Below are 21,140 nucleotides of genomic sequence, written 5' to 3' on the forward strand. Positions count from 1 at the left end.
TTTATTACATTGCAACTGTTACTTTGTGTGACTTTTATAACCATGAGTACATCTTCTAAATTATTTATCAAAATTTTCCTATTTAACTATGTCTTCATATCTAAACAATTTCTTATTTTCAGTAAGGTTTAATTATTATTATATAGTGTATAAAAATATCAAAATTTCCTTTTTTTTTTGGCACAGTATCAATGTGTTGTAAAGAAGTATTGCCCTCCTTCAATACCTTCAGATTTCTTCCATGACTAAAGAAGGCATTGGACACCATCAACAACAACACAACTATTCCAGTTCTTTGTTGGATAAATTGTTCCACTTACTTCTAAGATGAGTTCACTCGCAGTTCTAAATAGCTATGCAGATTTCGTGAAGGATGGTGAACTGCCATCATAAGCATTATGCGCAGCGATTGTGGCAGATTTAAGTTAGGCTATGTTTTAAGAAATGTCACAAATGTTGCCTAATGGATAAAAGATACAATTGTAACTTTTATTACATCGCAGCTATTACCTTGTGTGACTTTTAGAACTATGAGTTCATCCTGTAAATTATTTATCAAAATGTTCCTATTTAACTATAATTTCATAACTAAACAATTTCTTGCTCTTAGTAAGGTTTAATTATGATTATATAGTGTACAAAAATATTAAAATTTAAGTTTAATGTATGAGTTTAGTTGTTGGGTTCAAATGCTGACAACCCTTCCACAACTAAAGAAGGCATTGGACACCATCAGCAACAGCACAACTATTCCAATTCTTTGTTGGATAAACTATTCCACTAAGTTCTGAAATGAGTTCACTTGTAATTCTAAATAGCAGTGTAGATTTCGTTGAGGATGGTGAACTGCCATCATAAGCATTATGCAAAACGGTTGTGGCAAATTTAAGTTGGGCTATGTTTTAAAAAATGTCACAAATGTTATCTAATAGATAAAAGACACAATTGTAACTTTTATTACATCGCAGCTGTTATTTTATGTGACTTTTAGAACTATAAATTTATTCAATAAATTATTTATTAAAATTTTCGTATTTAATTATGACTTCATATCTAATCAATTTCTTATTTGTAGGAAGGTTTAATTATTATATAGTGTATAAAAATATTAAATTATAAGTTTAATGTATGAGTTGAGTTGTTGGGTTCAAATGCTGACAACCCCTTCCCTCATCTATAAAAAAAAATTTATGAGTTCATAAAATCGAAGTTTCAATTTTTATTAGAATATTTAAATTTTTGGCACAACGGTTTAAATGGGCTCGAGTAAAGCTGGGGTCAATGTTTCATACCACTACAATTCAACTCAGTGTCTCTCGATAATGAATCTTCCTCTCCAAGGCAAAGTCTAGTCAAAGCAGCCTCTTTGACAACCACCCGCCCCCCTTCCACTCTCTTTCCAAGTAAACTTTTAAGTGCTGAGCTTCAACCTTTTTTTTTCTTTTTTGTTTTCGATCATTTGCATTTTGGGGACGATGAGTTTTCTGAGACCATGTGCTTTGTACAAGTCATTTATAACCTTCCCTTCGCGACGATGGATGCCTTGCCAGAGTTGGGGTTTCCTTAGATGGCCTGGTTTCGATGGCTTCTTTAGGTTCTTAGTCATAGCTCTTTTATGGTCCACCTTTTCTGAGATTCGTTTCATTCCTTCTTCTTCTATGTACCCTACTCTTCGTGTTGGTGATCGAATCATTGTCGAAAAGGTAAATAATAATAATAATATTATTATTATTATTATCTTGATGGTTTTGTTCGTTTAATGGTGGTTAATACTACGATCTTTGCAGTTCAACTCAGTTTAGGGGTTTTTAGCTTTAGAAATCATGATCATCTGTAGCTGTCTTATCCCATTTCTTCTGATTTAATTCTGTGGATGATCTCAAATTTTGGTTCATCATGCAATCATTTCGTGTTTTTTGAATTTCTAGGAAGTAATTTTTCTGAATTTGCCGAGTACAGTGGCTACTTGAACTAGAACGTGATTTAAAGTTATTTCATTTATTTCATTCACTATTCAATGGCATTCTTATCAGGGATGTTTCACGAATGTTGTGTCCAAAGATGGATTTGCTTACCCTACACTTTTCTCAGGAATCGATTGACCTTAAGGGGAAAATTAAATGAAATGGAAACGTCCTTTCCTAATCTGCAAACAAACCCTGTTTTTCCCTTAATCTTCTTCACACTAATGCAAATTTAAAAGAGCTCCGTCATTATGCCATTCTTGCATAGTAATAGTATGCATCATGATTGACTTAAGAGTAATGATTCTGATTTGCTTATATGCACCATAATGTTGCTTATTCTCATTTTAGTTTTTCACTTTACAACTTGTGCAGGCCTCGTACTTTTTTAGGAGTCCTGCAATAAATGATATCGTCACATTCCGACCCCCAGAGCAGGTTTGTTGGTTTCGTATGGCTGTATTACTATGTGTTTAACCCAGGTATGTTCAATTTGTTTCTATGATTTTCCATATTTTTGGAGTGTTCTTGATGGGTTATACTTATACCCCATACCTATGTTATTCATATATGCATTGAACATAAATACTTCAAGAAGAACAAAGAGTCGTAGCAACATAGTAGTATAGAACTGCCTAATTGTTGGCACCTGATAGAAAACTTCAACTAAGTATTCTTATCTTCATTTTGTGGCTATAGGAGACTGGGTTTGGGAAGGATGCTGTTCTTATTAAGAGAATTGTAGCAAAAGGTGGAGATGTGGTTCAGGTATTACTGATTCTGTAACCAGTTTTCTCCATTTATACATTTTTTATCTCTTTAGGGAAAGCTTTTGAAGCTCCTTTATTCATTTAGACATTTACTCGTATAGATCCTAATATCTGCAGCACAGTGTCTCAATCCAAACTGCTAAAAAGAAACCTACTTGTGGCAACGTAATGCTGAAGGCTCTTCTTCTTCTGAATTATTTTCCTTTGATACTATGCAGGTTCATCATGGGTCACTCTATGTCAATGGTGTTGCTCAAAATGAAGATTTCATAGCTGAACGACCATCATACACATTAGAGTTAAATGTGAGTCCCCCTTTTTTTGTCTCTCCATGTAATCATCTAGTTTTCCGGTATTATAAGCTCGACATTATGGGGTATGAACCACCATGGTAAATTAATCACCAATTACCTAGAAAATCTCCTTTACTGTTTTGCATTAAATGTGAGCATGAAAAATCCCGGTAGACTCCATGATGTAGGCATCCGAGCCTCCATCATTCAGATCATTTTAGTTTTGGGTTTATCATATGGCTTTGGGTGGTACACTATTTGCAATTGTTGTTTAATGCCGACTACATCATTTTTCTTGTATCTGCAGTATGTTCCTAGTGGTCATGTTTATGTGTTGGGAGACAACCGTAATAACAGCTACGACTCGCATGACTGGTATATCCACTCTTTTTCCTGTTCTTTTGTATTCAGTTCTATTTCTTTTGTTCTTTATGATTCTTGATAACATAGATATGGTTTAAAACATACTTCACCCTTGAAAAGGCTCCTTAAGAACTTAATGTTCCATGAGAGTATCTTCTTGAATGTTTTGATTTGGCTATATATATATATAGATATATAATACTGTGCGTTCCTCTTATTGTACTTCATCATTTGAAATGTGATTCATGATGTGATATGTCATCAATGTTGATTGATAACCAGGGGCCCTCTGCCTGTGGAAAACATTGTTGGAAGATATGCGATGTGCTGTTATAGACCATCCAACCATTGAGACCTGCTGCAAATTCAGACATGTAGTTTAGCTGAAGTGTAGATACATGGAGTTGTACTCGTGTCGCGAATTTTTTCTATGGATTTATTTCCGGATGCTATCGATGTAAGCTTGTTTATATGGCTGTAAATTGAATCCTAGACAGTAGTAGTTTCATGATTGTGGATGGTTAAGAGTTGAGAAACACTAGTGTTTGTTTCATACTTCCTTCTTAGATGGATCAGTAAATAAATTAGAATTTATTTTTAATTACGCTTAGTGCATCAAATATTATTCCCATCAAATTATAAACATTTTAACGATGATCCGGTACTTGGACTCGGTACCATTCTTCACTTTGGAGTTATGATTGTTAATTCAAAGCCATCAAACGGTTGACATGCGCATAAAAATTATAGTAGATTAGTGAAATTTGGGTGTGAAAGTCCTTGATAAAGTCCTTTCCTTCCAAATCAAATAATACTGTCATTGCCTTGCGAATCTCTATACAGAACAAAGCCTAAGAATCCCTCCCCACATCACCTTTGAATTAGAAGATTCCAAAAATAAGTGTTTCCAAGTCTCCAAGTCAGAGTAACAAAGACTTCAACATCCATCAGCTTACAAGCCTCAAGCCAACAACCTGTTGGTTGACAACCTAAATTGCCATCCAAGCAATGACTGAATGCTTAGGAATATGAAAAAAGAAACTACAGCAGTGATCTTCGCATTCCTTTCTCAAATACCATTCCAAACTAAACTCACTGGATACTTGTAACTAGAAACAATAAGCTCCCCTAATTGGAGATAAATAATGCGGTCAATTTTACACCTCAACTTAAGAAGTTTCCTCCGACTCCAATTGCAACCTTGAGGAGGAGAAATCTGGAATAGACTCCTAGCTTTTACAACATAAGCTTTAACCCACTCTACCCAAAGAAATCCTACTTGAATTAAGTTGGTCCACATTCCAGCTTCCTAGTTCCTTAAGCCCTAAACCATCTTCACATCTAGGCTTACAATTATCCTTCCAACTAACCTTTGCACTTGTTGCTACTAATATATTTTTATTCTTTTTTATTCTTTCATATATGGTAAGCAAAACTTAATTCAACTAAAAAAAATTAAAAATCAAATTTCGAGTTAATTAAATTAAGTTTTTCGAGTCAACTCGAAGAAGTAATTCAAGTTTCGAGTTCGAGTCAGGTTGAACTTCACAATTTGAATAATTCAAATAATAGATTGGTGTAAATACCTATTTGGTCCCTACTCAATTTTGAAAATGAGCAAATTAGTCCCTCTCAAAAAAATTATTCAAAATCATTTTTTAAAAATCCATATATTTATAAAAATTTCAAATTTCATATTTTTTAAAAAATTATAAAAATTAAAAAAAGTCCTAAAGAATATATAAAAAAGTTTTTTTAAAAAAATTCTAAGACAATAATTTCGGGGACTTAAATAAGTTTATCATACTAAACTATCTTATTTTTTCAAATTGAGTTAGGATGATAAAATAGGACTCATCAACTCGATTAACTCAAAATTTTTCACTCAATTCGATCAAACGCTCACTCCTATTTTAATATATATTAGTCTTAGCTGAATGTCAAAGTTGAGGTTTGAAAATATTAACAGCATAAGTTTAAGTTTCATTTTATGTAAATGTGTTATCAATTGGATCTAATGATATAGTTGAAGATAAGGGTGCACATCATGTTGGATGGTAATGAGTAGGAAAATGGAAAATCCAACCTTATCTTCCATCTTCAATGTTTTTCTTTAGTTTCTGGTTAAATCTGGCATGCCAGGTACTACCTAAAAAAATTAGGAGATATACTGTTTTCTCCAACATGAAAATTTCATGAATATCCATAAAACTAGAATTTTCTTTAATTTTTAACATTTTCAATTTTCTTAATTTATTTGTACACGATTATCTCTTTTATACCAATAATAATAATTTTCTTTTACGAGGCAAATAAGGAAAATGTAAATTTCCTTAAAAAAAAAACCAAGGAAATAACAAACATGTAACTTGATTTTGCACAAAGAAAAAGAAAATCATTTTGGCATACTTTCTAAATGTACCATCAAACCCTAAAATTAATTTTAAAATTTTAAGATTTAAAATTGTTGATAAAAATTTTGGAATTGGAGGTTAAGGAAGGTTCGCATGACATTGGAGAGAGGTTTCTTTTCAAATTCAGTATCGTTCGTGATCAAAGTTTTATCTCTTAACTTTATCCAGAGTTCAAAATTTGAACAAACTAATAGTCCATGTGAAGTTTTAGTGTATATATATTATGGATCCAATTAAGTCTAAAATAAAGTAACAAAATATAAAGTGATTAAAATTATTTACTTTAGATCAACAAGTGTTGGGTGCAATGGTAAGACACATTATATTCTCAAGGGGAGATATGGGTTCAAACCCTGGAAACGACAATATTAAGAGAGATAGCCACGAACCTCAAATATGGACTGTAAAACGGAAATGTGAGTAACAAAAGAAAAAAGATCGGGAAGGAGAAATCAATTATTATAATGTTGTTTGTTATCAAATCTAACGGATAAAATTATTATTTATTTGATTTAAATAATATCAAAATTATCACATTAGCAATATTAAAATACATATGATTTTTCATTTAAATTTTATATTGTTGGTTTACATCGTTTGTTATGTTAATGATTAGCGTTTACTGACCATCCAACCATAGACCACCTACAAAATCAGGATTAGCTAGAGATGCCAAACATTCTCCCAACTATTGACTATGGCAGGTCTCATTAGAAAAGTAGCTTAGTCAATTTTTTTATCTGTGTATAATTGATCGAAAATATATTTATATATGTGATATTTTTTAATCAGAATTTGATACTTGTTGGTACCATTCTTCATTTTGGAGTAATGATGACATGCATGTAAAAATCATGATACATGAGTAAAATTTGGATGCGAAAAATCTTAATAAATGAGAAGTAAATTAATGATTATTGATCAAAGAAGATAACAGATGGATTTGGTGCGTTTTATAAAAGTTTTAAAAGACAGAAGGGCAAGACAACTGGTAGTGGCGACGGCGGAGCAACAGCAGCGGGCAGTGGTGGATGTGAATAATATGGGTTTGGCGTGGTGATTAACTGGTTATATATTTTACCAACTTGAATGGTATATGTTTTATCCAATTGGATGCTTTGATATGAAGATAACCAATTGGGTACTTTTAGCGTTTCAAAATTGAAGGTCAATTATACGAATATTCTTTATCCGTAGCTTTTTTTGTTTGTTTGCCCATGCTTCCTTTATCAAATGCTCGTCGTTTATCTCGTCTCAATCAGCACAAAGTCCTGCAATAAGCGTTAGATATCACTGAACGCCGAGAAAATCTTTTAGTTTGTCTTTGATTTTCCTCTAATAATAATCCACCATCTCCGTTCCTTGTTTATCAGCCTACAATTCTGAATTGCTCAGACATGTAAAGTAGGATGAGACGAACTTGTAAGATCTTGCTTCTGGCGTAGATCCAACCTAAAGTCTTCTTTAAATCATGGCCCTATCATCTTTTCAGTCCCTTTCAATAGTCGCTCCCATGAAGCATTTTTCTTCTTCTTTCTTTTTCTAGATTGCATGTTCATGAGCTAGGCATCCGTCCAAGCCTGAAGGTCTATTCGGAATTTGGAAAAATTTAGTCTTTTTTTTTGTAATATTTATATTATGTGATTTGTAACTCACATAAAAATTAAATCTATAGTAATTATAATGTAAATATTAAAAAAAGTTAAAATTGTTATATATAAAAATTTTAATAAATAAAAAATATTCAATTAAAAATAATATAAAAATATTTTTAAAATTAAAAAAGTAAAATGAGTGGGCCTAAAATGAGTAAATTTGGACAAAATTTTAGTCCATATTTCATGCCAAATCGAGCTTGGATAAGTATAAAGTATGTTAATATCATACTTAAGTCTGATTCAGCTCATAAACACCTCTATCATCAGGGTCAAGGATAAGGTCGATATCATCTTAACATCACTTCCTTCGACATCATATTCTCTATGCACCAAAAATATATCAATCACACTCGTTTGATTTGCGAGACTCAACTCTTGTCCTTCCAAAAAACTTCCTTCCATGATGGAAGTGTACAAAGTTCCTTATCATACCTAAAGTTCTTAATGGATCGAGTTTTGATTTTTAGAAGATCACCTTGTTCCTCATTTTTCAAATTTCCCCCAAAGTAACAGTAAAGATAATGTATAAAAGTTCTAGCCTCCTCGCTTTTTAAGTCATCTCGTCCTAGCCCTTGAAAAATCTATTTTGATATTGAGTTTATGTTCAAGTTCTACATTCACAAAAGAGAGTTTTTCTTTGAGACGAATTTGAACTGTTTTCAAGAACTCTTAGTATTAATTGATTATCGGTTTGAGATTAGTATCCGAAATGAGCATTTGTTTAATACAGGTATACAAATTTTTTTTAAATATATATCAAATTGTCAATAAAGTTTTAATTTAACGATAAGATAAAGTTTGAAAATTTTGAGATCTTAAATTTGAGTTTATTTTATGTAAATGAATGATTTCCCAAATATCATGTTTTAGAAAAAAAATGTATGAGAAGATAAGGGTGAACATCATGTTGGATGGCAGTGAGTAGGAAAATCCAACCATATCTTCCATCATCTATGTTTTTCTTCTCTACTTTAAATTTGGCATCTTCCCATTTTATTTTGTCCATTGAGTTAAGATTTGATGTATTTAGACAAAAGCATATAAAAAAAAATCCAGAGAGGGTAGGTAATGCCTTAACTCCCTTTGGTATTGAATTTAAATCTTTTAAATTATATTTAGGGAGAGATTCACTTATACAGATGTAAAATTAAAGTAGTTTTATATTTTTTCGTATTTATTTGTATGATTAAAATTTTAATAATCTAATTGTTAAATTTATCGATATAATTGTATTTGTCATGGATGCAAAATTTTAAATCAATCTGATATGGCCATTTTATCAATCTAAAAGATTATATACATTAATTTTAAATTTACGTCAACTTTGACATGTATGATCTATATGAATAAAATAATAAATTTAACAATTGGATCATTAAAATATAAATCGTACTAAAAGATACGAAAGGTTGTAATACAAGCTTAAATATATCCCTCCCAAATTTATTTTGTCTCTAAAAAAATTATAATTTAATATTTTAATTTCAACTTCTCTTATATAAAATATCTAGTTTTACCCTTGTTGCTTTGATATTCTTCATATTCGTTTTACAGTCTTTTTTGAGTTGATGATTATCCCTTCTAATAATATCGTCTTTAAAAATTTAAACTTGCATCTCTTTTAAAAATACAATATGCTTTATTATTACATTCAATACTTGTCGGTTCATTGGTTTCTCCATTGTAATAACATTCATATTCCCGTTTAAAATTAATTAAAAAAAAAGTAAGATTTTAAAACAAATTAGAATTGATCTCGAAATCTAAAAAAGAAGGAAAAAGAATATGTTTAGAAATCAACCGAATTATCTTGGGCCATTAAAATATTGCAGAAATTTGGCTCCAATGCACGTGAGTTACAACACATAAATGGCCCGTAACTTGCTCTTTATTCCTTTGCTTGCCTTTTGCGGCTGCTGCTTCACGCCTTCACCTCCATGTTGATATCTCAATAGATATCACCATTTAGTGGATTGAAAGAAAAAAGAATACATCATTGGCATTTTCTTATTTAAATTTTCTTTTTGTTATATACCCCACCTTTGTGCTTATTATTTCAGTATGATTATTTTAAATCTCCTTTTAATCATGTACAAATAAACAGACCGATAAGTAATATTTTGGATTTCGATTTTTTTTAAAGAAAGTCTAATTATTTAAAGTTATCGATATCTAAACTTGAATTCCTTATTGTAATCAAAGTTAGGGAAGAGAGTTATTCAAGTTTGAACTTAAGATTTGATGTTAACAAAGACTTAAAACAAAGCAAATCATTTACTATTACACCAATAGTTAATTTAACTCTAAACTTAAATGTTAATTTATATTTTTTTGTTATTTTTTATGTTTATCTTACAGTTTACATTTGAGGCTTGTGAATATGTCTTCTTTTAAAAATAAAAATGTGTTTTATCATTACACCCACTCGTTAACTAAATATTAAATTATATTCAATTTTGAAAGAATATGCCAATGATATATTAATCTTAAATCAATTCTTATTAATATTTGTCGAGCTTGCTCTTAATTCCTTTGCTTGCCCTTTTGTGGCTGCTGCTTCACTTTCACGTTGATAACTCTTGAGATATCACCATCTAGTGGATTTTAAAAAAAAATACATCATTGACATTTTCTTATTTAATTTTTTTTTTTGGTTATATACCCATATTTGGGTTTATTATTTAAAAAAAATTAATTACAATAATAATAATAAATTACAATTAATATATCCATATAATTAAAATTAAAATTAATCATACACAAACACACAAATTAATAATCGAAATACATTTAGTTTTGATTGCTTCTAAAAAGAATCTTGTTAAGTAAATTTATTCCGTGTCCCATTAAAGGGAACATTTGAGTATATATATATTATCACTATTTATGATTTGACTCTACTGTTCATAGACTTGACCCTCTGAGCGTACTTCGAGCATGCCAGGCACATGTATTGTTTTGGGTCGCCTGCCAAACCTCGTAATCCCCCACATGCGAGCTCTTTAGGTATGGCAAACTAAGACTGCAAACTCTCCTCAATTCGTGCAAGCTGATACTGCGAGTTACCCTTGCTGTCCTCTCGCTGTATGCCTCACACATGCCGATCTAGTGAGGCTAAAATCTTAAACCCTAAATAGTAGAGTCAAATCATGAACAATGATAATATGTATAAATACTCAAATATTCTCTTTAAAAGAACACGGGATAAAATTACTCAACAAATCTAATTATCTTAATTTTTTTATTTTAGAATTGAATTTTTGTTTTTAATAAAGATGAAAGGGAAAAAGTTACGCAAATTTGAATTTAGAGACTTAATATTAACAATGACTTAAACAATGCAAACAATTTATTATTAAATGTTAATTTATATAACATGTCAGTGGTATATTAATATTTAATTAATGATTAATAATTTTGTCGAACTTGCTCTTTATTCCTTTGCTTGCCTTTTTTGGCTGCTGCTTCCCGTCATGTTGATACCTATTGAGATACCAACATCTAGTGGATTTAGGAAGAATAAGAATACATCATTGGAGATTTCTTATTAATCTCTTCTATTTTTTTAATAAATTAATTTTTTTACTATATATCCATTTTGGGTTTATTATTTTATTCTAATTTTTTAATTATAATTACAATCAAGAATTATGATCAATATATTCATATAACTACAATGAAAATTAATATTATGACGAACAGACAGATTGATAATAAAAATACATTTTAACCTTGAATTTTTCTCTTTAATCAAAGTTAAAGAGAAAAAAGTTAGTAAGATTTGAATTTAAAATTTAATGTAAACAAAAATTTAAATAACGAAAATTATTTATCATTACATCCATGATTAATTTAATTTTAAAATTAAATATTAATTTATATTGATCTCAATGATATATGAATATAATTTTTTTTTCAAATATGAATATTAAATTAATGAAAAATAATAGTTGTCAAACTATAGTCACTATGAGTCAATATGTACGGTCATTTGAACCTTCACCACACCACTCACACAAATTGACTCATGAGAAACACAAACCACGTGAGACATGGCTCCTCCATTGTCAAATTCTCAAGCGACTGAACCCCAGCCCAACATCCACCCATGGGCCATGACCCACACTTCCACACTCTACTCTCAACAACTCAAAATCATAGAAAATATCTTCATTTATCATTCTTGTTTACATACTAGTACTTAATGATATTAACATGTTATGATAAGAGGTGTTGGTACGGTTAATTGAACCGAACTACTATTAATTAAATTAATTAAATTTTTAAATATTTTAACCGTTAATCAAATCGAAATTTTTCAAAAAAAATAAACTAAACTGAAATTTTTCAGTTAATTCAATCGCTTAACCGAATTAACCAAATTTTTTTTGTTAAAACAAGTATAAAATATATAAAAAAAATTGATGATGTTTATTTGATTGAATTATCTAAATTAAAATCACATATAATTTGTATTATTAATTATTAAGTTCGGTTAATTATCTGATTTTTTCAATTGAATTAACCGATAACCTAACTTTTAAAAAATCATTAACCGATTTCCGGCCGAATTAGATCGATTAACAAAATTAAACCAATTCGGTCTATTAATTCGATTTTAACCGAAATTTGAACACTCCTATGATAAATCTTTTCAAATTAATCAATAATTTTTTAAAATATTCTCACGCAAAATTTATTTTCATAAATTTAATAGAATATAATATATTATATAAACAAAGAATACTACGATTACGATTAATGATTTTATTCTGTTTTACGACAAATATTTAATGTTAATATTCTCCCTAATACATACATTAAGGCCGCTAGCCAAAATGAATCATTTATGTAACCAAGAAAGGCATGTAAAACAGCAAGGGTTGACAGCAGTTGCGGTTGCTGTGGATAAATAGTCAACGACACAGACAGCGCCATCTTTATTGAACATGTTCGTGTCCTTTGGAGGAAAGTGGTTTGTTAGGTCTTCAGTTTTGAACTCATTTTTCAAAACGCACCTTACTTTCACGAAACAGAACAGCCATTGGTAGTGGGAAAAACAGAACAGGCAAAAGCACGAGTTCATTACTGCCAAAGTTGACTGCAGTAGCAATCGATCATTGCTTTTTTTTTTTTTCCTGATGGTCTTAGAATTGGGGCCTACATTTGCAAGTTGCAACATGCTTCACTCTCTTAATTACCATACATGGAGGGAGCCATTTTGCATTGCGCAATGCCCACGTTTCGGCAGTTGCTACACATCACACAGCATTTGGTATCAGACAAAAAATATATATTATAAAAAAATAATGTATGTGTACAATATATTATATTTTAGGTTAACGGTAAATTTAAAGTTTAGTTTTATTTTTATTTTTATTTTTCTTAATTTTGTTACTTTTCAAATTTATTAAAAAATAAATTTAACTATTAATACTGTTAAAATTTTTTATTAAATTCAAGTTAATGTCATATTTTTGTTACATAGTTACCAAATGAATATTTATAATCAAAATTTTACTAGTGTTAACAATTATTCAAATGTGAATTTACTAAAAATCATTATAGGTTCTTATCATATCTATTCCTTTTGACATAATACTTATAATTACCTATAGCCCATTCTCAACCCATAAATAGGAGGACAATGTATTTCAACACACTCGAACCCATGTTCTCATGCATTGACAACAATATCTGTACCAATCGAACTAAAACTCAATCAAATTTTGTATTTTTATTAAATCAATAAAAACCCACATTTAATTATAATCAAACTTAATTCCGTAATATTTAAAATTTCAACTTACCACTTAGAGCATGTTTGGTTGGATGTATTGGCTATGCCAATACACCCCTAATCTGTGGGCCCCACATAAACTCATGTTTGGTTCAGTGTATTGCCTTAATACACTCCTATTACGTTACGGATGTAATCCATATTTTCTCTGCTTTAACACCGATTCCCAATCCCTTCCAAAAGCAAGGATCAGCTAATCGGTGTCTGTTTTACCCTTCCCAGCCGAAATCGATCTCCACCCCCACTCTCTCCCTCTCCCTCCCAACATCAACAGAAGTTGCCAGTGAACCAAACCTCCACCCGCTCAGATCTTTCGTCGACTTTCATCTTGGCATCTTGGCATCTTTCGCCAACATCAACAGAATCGGCAAGTGTTTCTTCTCTTTTTTACTTAATTTGGATTTTTAATTTTCTTTCTCATGATTGTTTTGTCGACAAAAAACAGAATTGTGTTCTTCAACTATGGTGGGTTTTGTCTGTTGAAATTAGGGTTTTTTTGGGATAAATTTTGAATTCTCCTGCATTTTGATTCTATCTTGTATCCTTCACAGTTGTCTGTTGAAATAACTTCTATTTGCTCTTTGCTCTTTGGTGTTTCATGTCTGCTGCCTGATTAAGTTACATTCTGCTGCCTGATTAAGTTACATACTAGCTTCTATTTGCTGTTTGGTGTTTCATGTCTGCTGCTTGATTAAGTTACATCTAATTACATGTACATGTAATTTAAAACGTGGAAGAGAAAACCAAAATCGTTCTCTTGAAATGCTGTGTTTATATTTTATTACAAGAAACAATAACCATTTATGTGAGTTTGCCAATTCTGCGAAGTGAATGGCAACCACTGAATTGAAAACACTTTGGGTTAAAATGTCCCTATACTTCTCCAATTCTTAAACTTGATTTTGAAATAAAAAATTAAACATGATTTTTATAATAAAACTTATTCTTCACAGAATTAAATTCCTACTATAAAATTTTTAAAAAATACAACCACTATAAATTAAATTTCCTACTTTGAAATTTTCAAAAAATACAATCACTATAGACATATTTTAACCAACACTATGTAATCCTGAAGTGTTAACCCCCCCACGCCATGATAAACACCAAATCATTCTTTTCAACGCAGATTAATTAATTTGAATCATTGGTACATCAACAAAACACACCATACCACTGCAGAGCACTGGTGTATACATTTATTTAAAAAAGAAAGTAAGAAAAACAACATCTTTGTGTTATTACATGTACACTACACCAAAATAGGCTTTTAGCGGCGTTTGGATAAAAAACGCCACTAAAAATCAAGCATTAGCGGCGCTTTTATAAAAACGCAGCTAAAGGTAGAGCATTAGCGGCGCTTTTTGGAAAACGCCGCTAAAAATAAGCATTACCGGCGTTTTCCAAAAAGTGCCGCCAAAAACCTAAGCCAAACGACGTCGTTTTTTGAGTTTTGGGGCCGTTAGCGGCGTTTTTGAATAAGCGCCACTAATGCTCGGGCCTTTAGCGGCGTTTGTGAAGAAGTGCCGCTAATGCTCGGGCCTTTAGCGGCGTTTTTGAATAAGCGCCGCTAATGCTCGGGCCTTTAGCGGCGTTTTTTAAAAAGCGCCGCTAATGCTTGGGCCTTTAGCGGCATTTTTGAAAAAGCGCCGCTAATGCCCGCTTTTGATTATTTTTTATTATAAGTTAAAAAAATAGATATTTCGTTGTATTTATTATATATTGGTCAAATTTACATTTAAATGATAACAAATAATATTTTTTAATACAAAAATTTTTTATTAAAGAGAAGTCCTAACTCCTAACTATTTATTATTATTTTTCAATCACAGTTTATTTAAACTACTTTACTAGAAAAATATATTAAATTATGAGTAAAATAAAATATCATAAAACTTAAATTGTAAAAGAGACGATAATATTAATTTTAAAATATTTAATTAATTAACATTATAGTTTAGGGTTTAATATATATGGTTTAGGGTATATGGTTAATTTAGGATTTAAGGCCGGTTTAGGAGTTACAATTTTAAGGTTTCTAGATTATGGAATTATGTATTATGGATTAAGGATTCTAGTTTAAGGGTTGTAATTTAGGGGTTAGGGGTTAGAGATTAAGAGTTAGTATTTTAAGGTTTATGAATTTAGTGTCAGGTTAGGGTTTAGGGTTTAGATTAATTAGTGTGTTCTAATTTATATTGAATAAGGTGTAGGGGTTAGGGGTTAAGGATTTGGGTTAGGGTTTAGGGTCTAGATTAATTAGTGTTTTTTAATTTATATATTAAATAAGATTTAGGGGTTAGTAGTTAGGGGTTAGGGGTTAGTGGTTAAAGGTTAGAGGTTAAGAGTTAGTGATTTAGGGTTTAAAGATTTAGGGTCGGGTTAGGGTTTAAGGTTTAGATTAATTAGTATTTTTAATTCATATATTAATTAAGTTTTTATATAATTGTAAAAGAGGGGTTAGGGGTTTAGGGGTTATGTTCTATGATTCAGGGTTTAGGAGATAGGGGTTAAGGGTTTAGATTAATTGGTATTTTTTAATTTATATATTAAATAATTTCTTATATAATTGTAAAAGAGATAATATTAATTTTAATATATTAAAATTATGATTATAGTTTAAATTATATAAGAGATAATAGATCAATTTTATACATATTAAATGGTTTAGGATTTAAGGTTTACTTTAGATTTGTTAAATGATGAAATTTTATACAATTAATTAATGTTTTTATATTTAAAAATATTTAATCTAAATTTAGATTAAATGGTTTAAATCATTTGATATATTTAAATATTAGATTTTTGAAAAAATTGATAAATAAATAAATTAATGTAACAGATTGACAATAAAAGAGATAATATGAATTTTAATTTATTAAAATTATCATTAATATAGTTTTTTAAAGTTTTTTTTCATATTTTAAAATTTTTTGTTTTTGTTTTTGTTTTCTTACGTAAAAAATTATATAAAAATTTTAAAATTTATCTAATTCTTTTAAATATTACTTAAAATTTCAAAATTTATTTATTTAAATTTGATATGAATTATATAATAATTAAATATACAAATGTAAGAAAAAGTCAATCATTAGCGGCGTTTATGAGAAAAACGCCGCAAAATGTAAGCAATAGCGGCGTTTTTCATAAAAACGCCGCAAATACGAAAATTTTCAAAACGTGAAATTTTACGATTTAATTTTATTTTTAGTGGCGTTTTTTATAAAAACGCCACAAAATTCATTTTACTTAAAAAATTTCGCGCTGATTTTTTCCCAAATTTCCCCCCTAAAACCCAAAAACGAAAAAACTCCAAATTTCCCCCTAAAATGGAGGCACCAAAGACGATTCATCTTCTTTGATGAGAGTAGCAGTGTGAGGAATGGGAATTCATCTTCTCATTTGTTGAAACCTGAATCTGGAGAGATATTGAATTTTGGTGAGAGTAAGAGAAGTGGGAATGGGAATTTGTTCACAGGAAACTCTCCGTTCGCCGTGGAGAACAAGAAGAGGTCGCCTAATTCAAGAGGGAGCAACGGAGAAGCTATGCTTTCGTTTACTTCAAGTGTAATTTTACCTTCATCTGGTGTGGTGAAATCAAATGGGGTGTCGGGGATTCAGATCACTCTGATCTTGAAGCTTCCGTTGTTAAGGAGGCCGATAGTAGTCCAGTCGTAGAGCCTGAAAAGAGGCCTCGAAAATAGGGGAGAAAACCGACTAATGGAAGAGAAGAGCCTCTAAATCATGTTGAAGCGGAGCGTCAAAGAAGGGAGAAGCTGGCTTCCTACCTCCACAGAAGACTTGATAACACTAAAAGAGGGAATGGTGGGAGCTCCACCTCGACCTCGAGCCTTCCCTTCATCACTCTAACCTTTACCCGAAAGAAGGAGGGAATCACGATAAGGGCAGTCACCCACCTGGGGGAAGTGTCAGGCCAATCGACCCTCAGCTGAGGAGAAGAAATATCGAAAAGATTGAACTTCAATTACGCCGCGATTTAGTAGTGATTCGGGGGAAGAGGAGCTTGGTAGCTTGCTCCAGTCCAGTTTCAGAGGTTCAGAAGCCAAAGGCAACTCTCAGACCCTTTGAGTAACCAGAAGCTTTTTGGTGTCTGTGACCCAATATTTATTTTCTTGGATGATTGATTTTTATTTTGCAGGTGTGATTGCGTTCTATAAATTGGCTGTGGTTGAGGGAATGAGCATGAGAGCACTCATTGCTTACAGACTCATCTTCGCCACTGCTTGTATAACTCCACTTGCTTTCATCTTTGAAAGGTAACTTTCACAATTCCTCATATAATCTGTTTTTTTTAGTGTATAGGTTTTGATACCAGAATAATTCAAGAACTTAATCTTTGGTCAACCAACATAAACATAGTCAAACATGGTGGACACCATCATACTGGCGCCAAACATGCTGCTGTTGGCGATCAAGTCTTAGGCTCCTTGTTGGCTTTAGCTTCTTGCCTAACATTTGCAATTTGGTACATAATTCATGTAAGTTTTTTTTATATATATAATCATTTTTATTAGGTGCATTCAGTATGTGCATTAAAAGTGAATCTAATTGTTGGATATACTCGGACTAGAAAATGAATTCGATTTAGAGGAATTAATCAAATTAAGCTTACGTCTCAAACTAATCGAGTATGTTTAAATTATTCTTGTTATGTTTGCGCATTATTGGGAGCGAGTCGCCGGTGGTGGTTGTGCTATCTGGGAGTATGAAACCCGGTTTCAAACGAGTGAGCCAATTTTTTACATGTATTTAAAATTAAGTATTTAAAAATTTTGAGCTTTGATTTGTGATAGTCATATAAATTTAAATTTGCCAAATGTTGAACTGCTTGAACGACAAGTGACAGAAGGTTCTCATGTTCTGATGTAGAAAATCTCTAGAAAGTAGAAACAAATAGTTTTGATAAGGTTAACACCATGGTCAACTCTAACAGTCTTGTTCATGAGCTGTGTACTAGTGGTTGAACATTTTCTTTCTGAAATTTATATAGGTGTTATGGCTGTAAATTATTTGAATTAACGGGTCCCCGCCTGGTTATTCTGTATGCTGGATTTAGTACATTGCATGTTTGGTTATGCTTTGTCAGGTTCATGAGTAGCGATATAGCAAAGAAGCTGATATACTCACTAAAGGTAGCATATCCTTGATATCAAGCTAGTTGAATGTGAGCAAATACAAGTTGTGGTTTGTTTATTTGTTTTCAACGAACTTTAAACTTTTTATTATCAATCATGAAAATATTTTCTGACTATTAAAATCTCTTTCCCCACCAATGAAGTGGAGAGTGGACACTTCCAAATAGTTTTGTTTGTTTACTTGTGGAATGGTCTTAAATACATTCCAAGTTCTTCTCATTTTTTCATATGTGTGCGTGTGTGTGTGGTTGATCATTCTTTAAATATCTTCATATGTACAGCTACTGCTTGAGTATGCTAACCTTTTTAATCTTTTGACTGGACATATTCATCAAGAGACGCTAATCTCTACGATGACAGAATGTTGTACACATCTAGTAATCGTTGGTTGCAACAAAAATACATCATGGGCAGAGCTGTTGGGTAAATCAAACACCTATATATTTCTCAAAGTGTTAACAAGTTCTAGAAGTGAAAACATTTGTAAAACACTCTGATTAGGAATTTCTTGCATCACCATTTGTGCTGTATGCTTTGAGTTTCAAGTTCATCACACTTCAATAGTAAAATTACTCTTCTGTTTTATTATTTATTGTATTTTTAATTGTATATATCTTCTCTGAACTAATGTTTTATGTTTTCTGCATGGCAGAAAGGATCCATAACGTTCACTTATGCTTACCTGAGGTTTGTTCTAAATTTTTCCAAAAATTGGGCTGCCCAGAAAAAAAAACTTGAAATAGGTTTACTTAGTACTAGTTAAATTGAGCTTGATTTTAGATAAATCTAATTATTATCTTTAAGCATGATATGTTCTAATACTTTGATTTAACCTGTTGATGTATGTATTCTGACTATGGAATATCATGTTCAAATATTCTACAAAGAAGCTAATTAGGAGATTCTGCAATTGTTGATGGTAATTGGAATTTAAGAATATAGGCTTAAGGGTTTAACTGGAATTTAAGCATGATATGTTCTAATATTTTAAATTTATATTGATGAATACTTTCCACCTATATTGACTTAAGTGAGTAGATATATCAGTAGTGTACTTTTTTTATTCCACAAACAATCTTAAAAAGTTGAGATATATTTTTTAGATGTATTTTTTAATAATTTACTATAACATTATAAGACACCTAATTTACTATAACATTATAAAACTATCTTAAAAAGTTGAATTGATTTACGTATCTTTGCCATGTTCACTATGGTTTGAACAAATTAAGTTACTCTTATTTTCTTGCAGAGCATGTAGGAGCCAAATTTGCGGTTCAAATTCGAAGCCATGCTCAAAAGCTTTTCTCTAAGGCTCATTGCTTTGAGTTCATTACAAGATTTCCTTGATTAAGTAAATGTATTATATCTTTTATTACCAAGATTTACTTGATTAAGAAAATGCATTGTATATTTTATTACCTTGCATATATATTATTTATTTTAGTTTTGATTCTAAATTTGTATTTTTACTTAAGTGGTCTAACTTTTGGATTTTAATTGTGTTATTAATTTATTATTTTAAATTCTAAATTTAAATTCATTAATTGTTATATTTATATTTAGTTTTAAAGTTAAAATTTTCGTAGAAAATTTAATTTAAATAATATTTTTATTTATCCTTAAAACATAATATAATATTTATCATAGAAATAAATATTATTTGAAAAAATATATTTTTTAAACGATATTTTTTTAGCGGCGTTTGTGGGAAAAAGCGCCGCTAAAGCTCAATATCTTTAGCGGCGTTTGTGGGAAAAGCGTCGCTAAAGGTCTTGGTCTTTAGCGACGTTTGTGGGGAAGCGCTGCTAAAGGTCTTGGTCTTTAGTGGCATTTGTGGGGAAGCGCCGCTAAAGATCATGGTCTTTAGCGGCGTTTATGGGAAAAGCGCCGCTAAAGTTAGCGACGCTGTCATTAGCGGCGTTTTTAGCGGCGCTTCTCAAAGCGCAGCAAATACTTTTAGTGGCGTTAAAAAACGCCGCTAAAGGCCTAAAAAAGCGCCGCTAAAAGCCTATTTTGGTGTAGTGGTAGGAGCATACGTGTGTATATATATATATTACATCTTACTATATAAGACATGTAAAAGGAGATAGCAGTAGGTTGGTAGGTAGGGAAGGGTAGCTAAATGAAGCAAGGTAGGCCTAGGCTGTGCCAATAATGCCCAAGTCTTGGTTGTCATCGTTGTTGGGAGAGGGAGAGCCAAAGATAGGGCCACCTTCGCCAGTAGGATCTTTCACCTTGTCCTCCAGCCTATCAACCTGAATGCCACCCTCATCCTCCTTGGACCTCAGCTCCGTTTTGCTCTTATTCTCTCCTCCTTGTATTGATTCATATATCGTTGCCATCTTCGACTCCTTGGGCAATGCTCCTTGTGCCCCTGACATTGTTTATTTACCTTTTACTTTCTCTGATCAATTTTGGGAGTCTTACATTGTTAAATTTTAGGAGTTTTATTTTTCAGGAAACTTGACATGAATACATCACTTTTATATTTGGGGGAAGGCTAGACACACAGACTCCAATTGAGGAGACTGTGAGGGCAATGAATTATGTAATTGATAAGGGTATGCATTTTCTTTTGGTATTGCAGTGAGTGGTCTGCACAACAGATTGCGGAAGCATGGGGATTAGCTGAGAGGTTGGAGTCCGCTTGCTTCTGGAGTGCTTACTGGAAAATACAACAAAGGAAATAGACCACCTGATAGTCGGTTTGCTTTGGAAA

At 31.3% G+C, this 21,140-nt stretch overlaps 2 protein-coding genes across 2 annotated transcripts; one reads left to right on the top strand and one right to left on the bottom strand.

Annotated features, from left to right (window-relative positions):
* The first annotated feature begins 1,280 nt into the window (after positions 1 to 1,280).
* Positions 1,281 to 3,991, top strand: LOC121229516 (chloroplast processing peptidase). The gene is made up of 6 exons (XM_041114082.1): positions 1,281 to 1,703; positions 2,340 to 2,402; positions 2,664 to 2,732; positions 2,953 to 3,039; positions 3,335 to 3,402; positions 3,673 to 3,991. Exons 1-6 carry the CDS (start codon positions 1,476 to 1,478, stop codon positions 3,740 to 3,742), a joined length of 585 nt encoding a protein of 194 aa, XP_040970016.1. The 5' UTR covers positions 1,281 to 1,475; the 3' UTR covers positions 3,743 to 3,991.
* A 16,460-nt stretch (positions 3,992 to 20,451) lies between these two features.
* On the bottom strand, positions 20,452 to 20,821 carry LOC107895944 (uncharacterized). Its single transcript, XM_016821134.2, has one exon. The coding sequence runs from the start codon at positions 20,800 to 20,802 to the stop codon at positions 20,560 to 20,562; it is 243 nt and encodes an 80-aa protein (XP_016676623.2). The 5' UTR covers positions 20,803 to 20,821; the 3' UTR covers positions 20,452 to 20,559.
* Between the last annotated feature and the right edge of the window lie 319 nt (positions 20,822 to 21,140).

The sequence above is a fragment of the Gossypium hirsutum genome, chromosome A05 (genome assembly GCF_007990345.1).
Source record: "Gossypium hirsutum isolate 1008001.06 chromosome A05, Gossypium_hirsutum_v2.1, whole genome shotgun sequence".
Taxonomy (NCBI): Eukaryota; Viridiplantae; Streptophyta; class Magnoliopsida; order Malvales; family Malvaceae; genus Gossypium; species Gossypium hirsutum.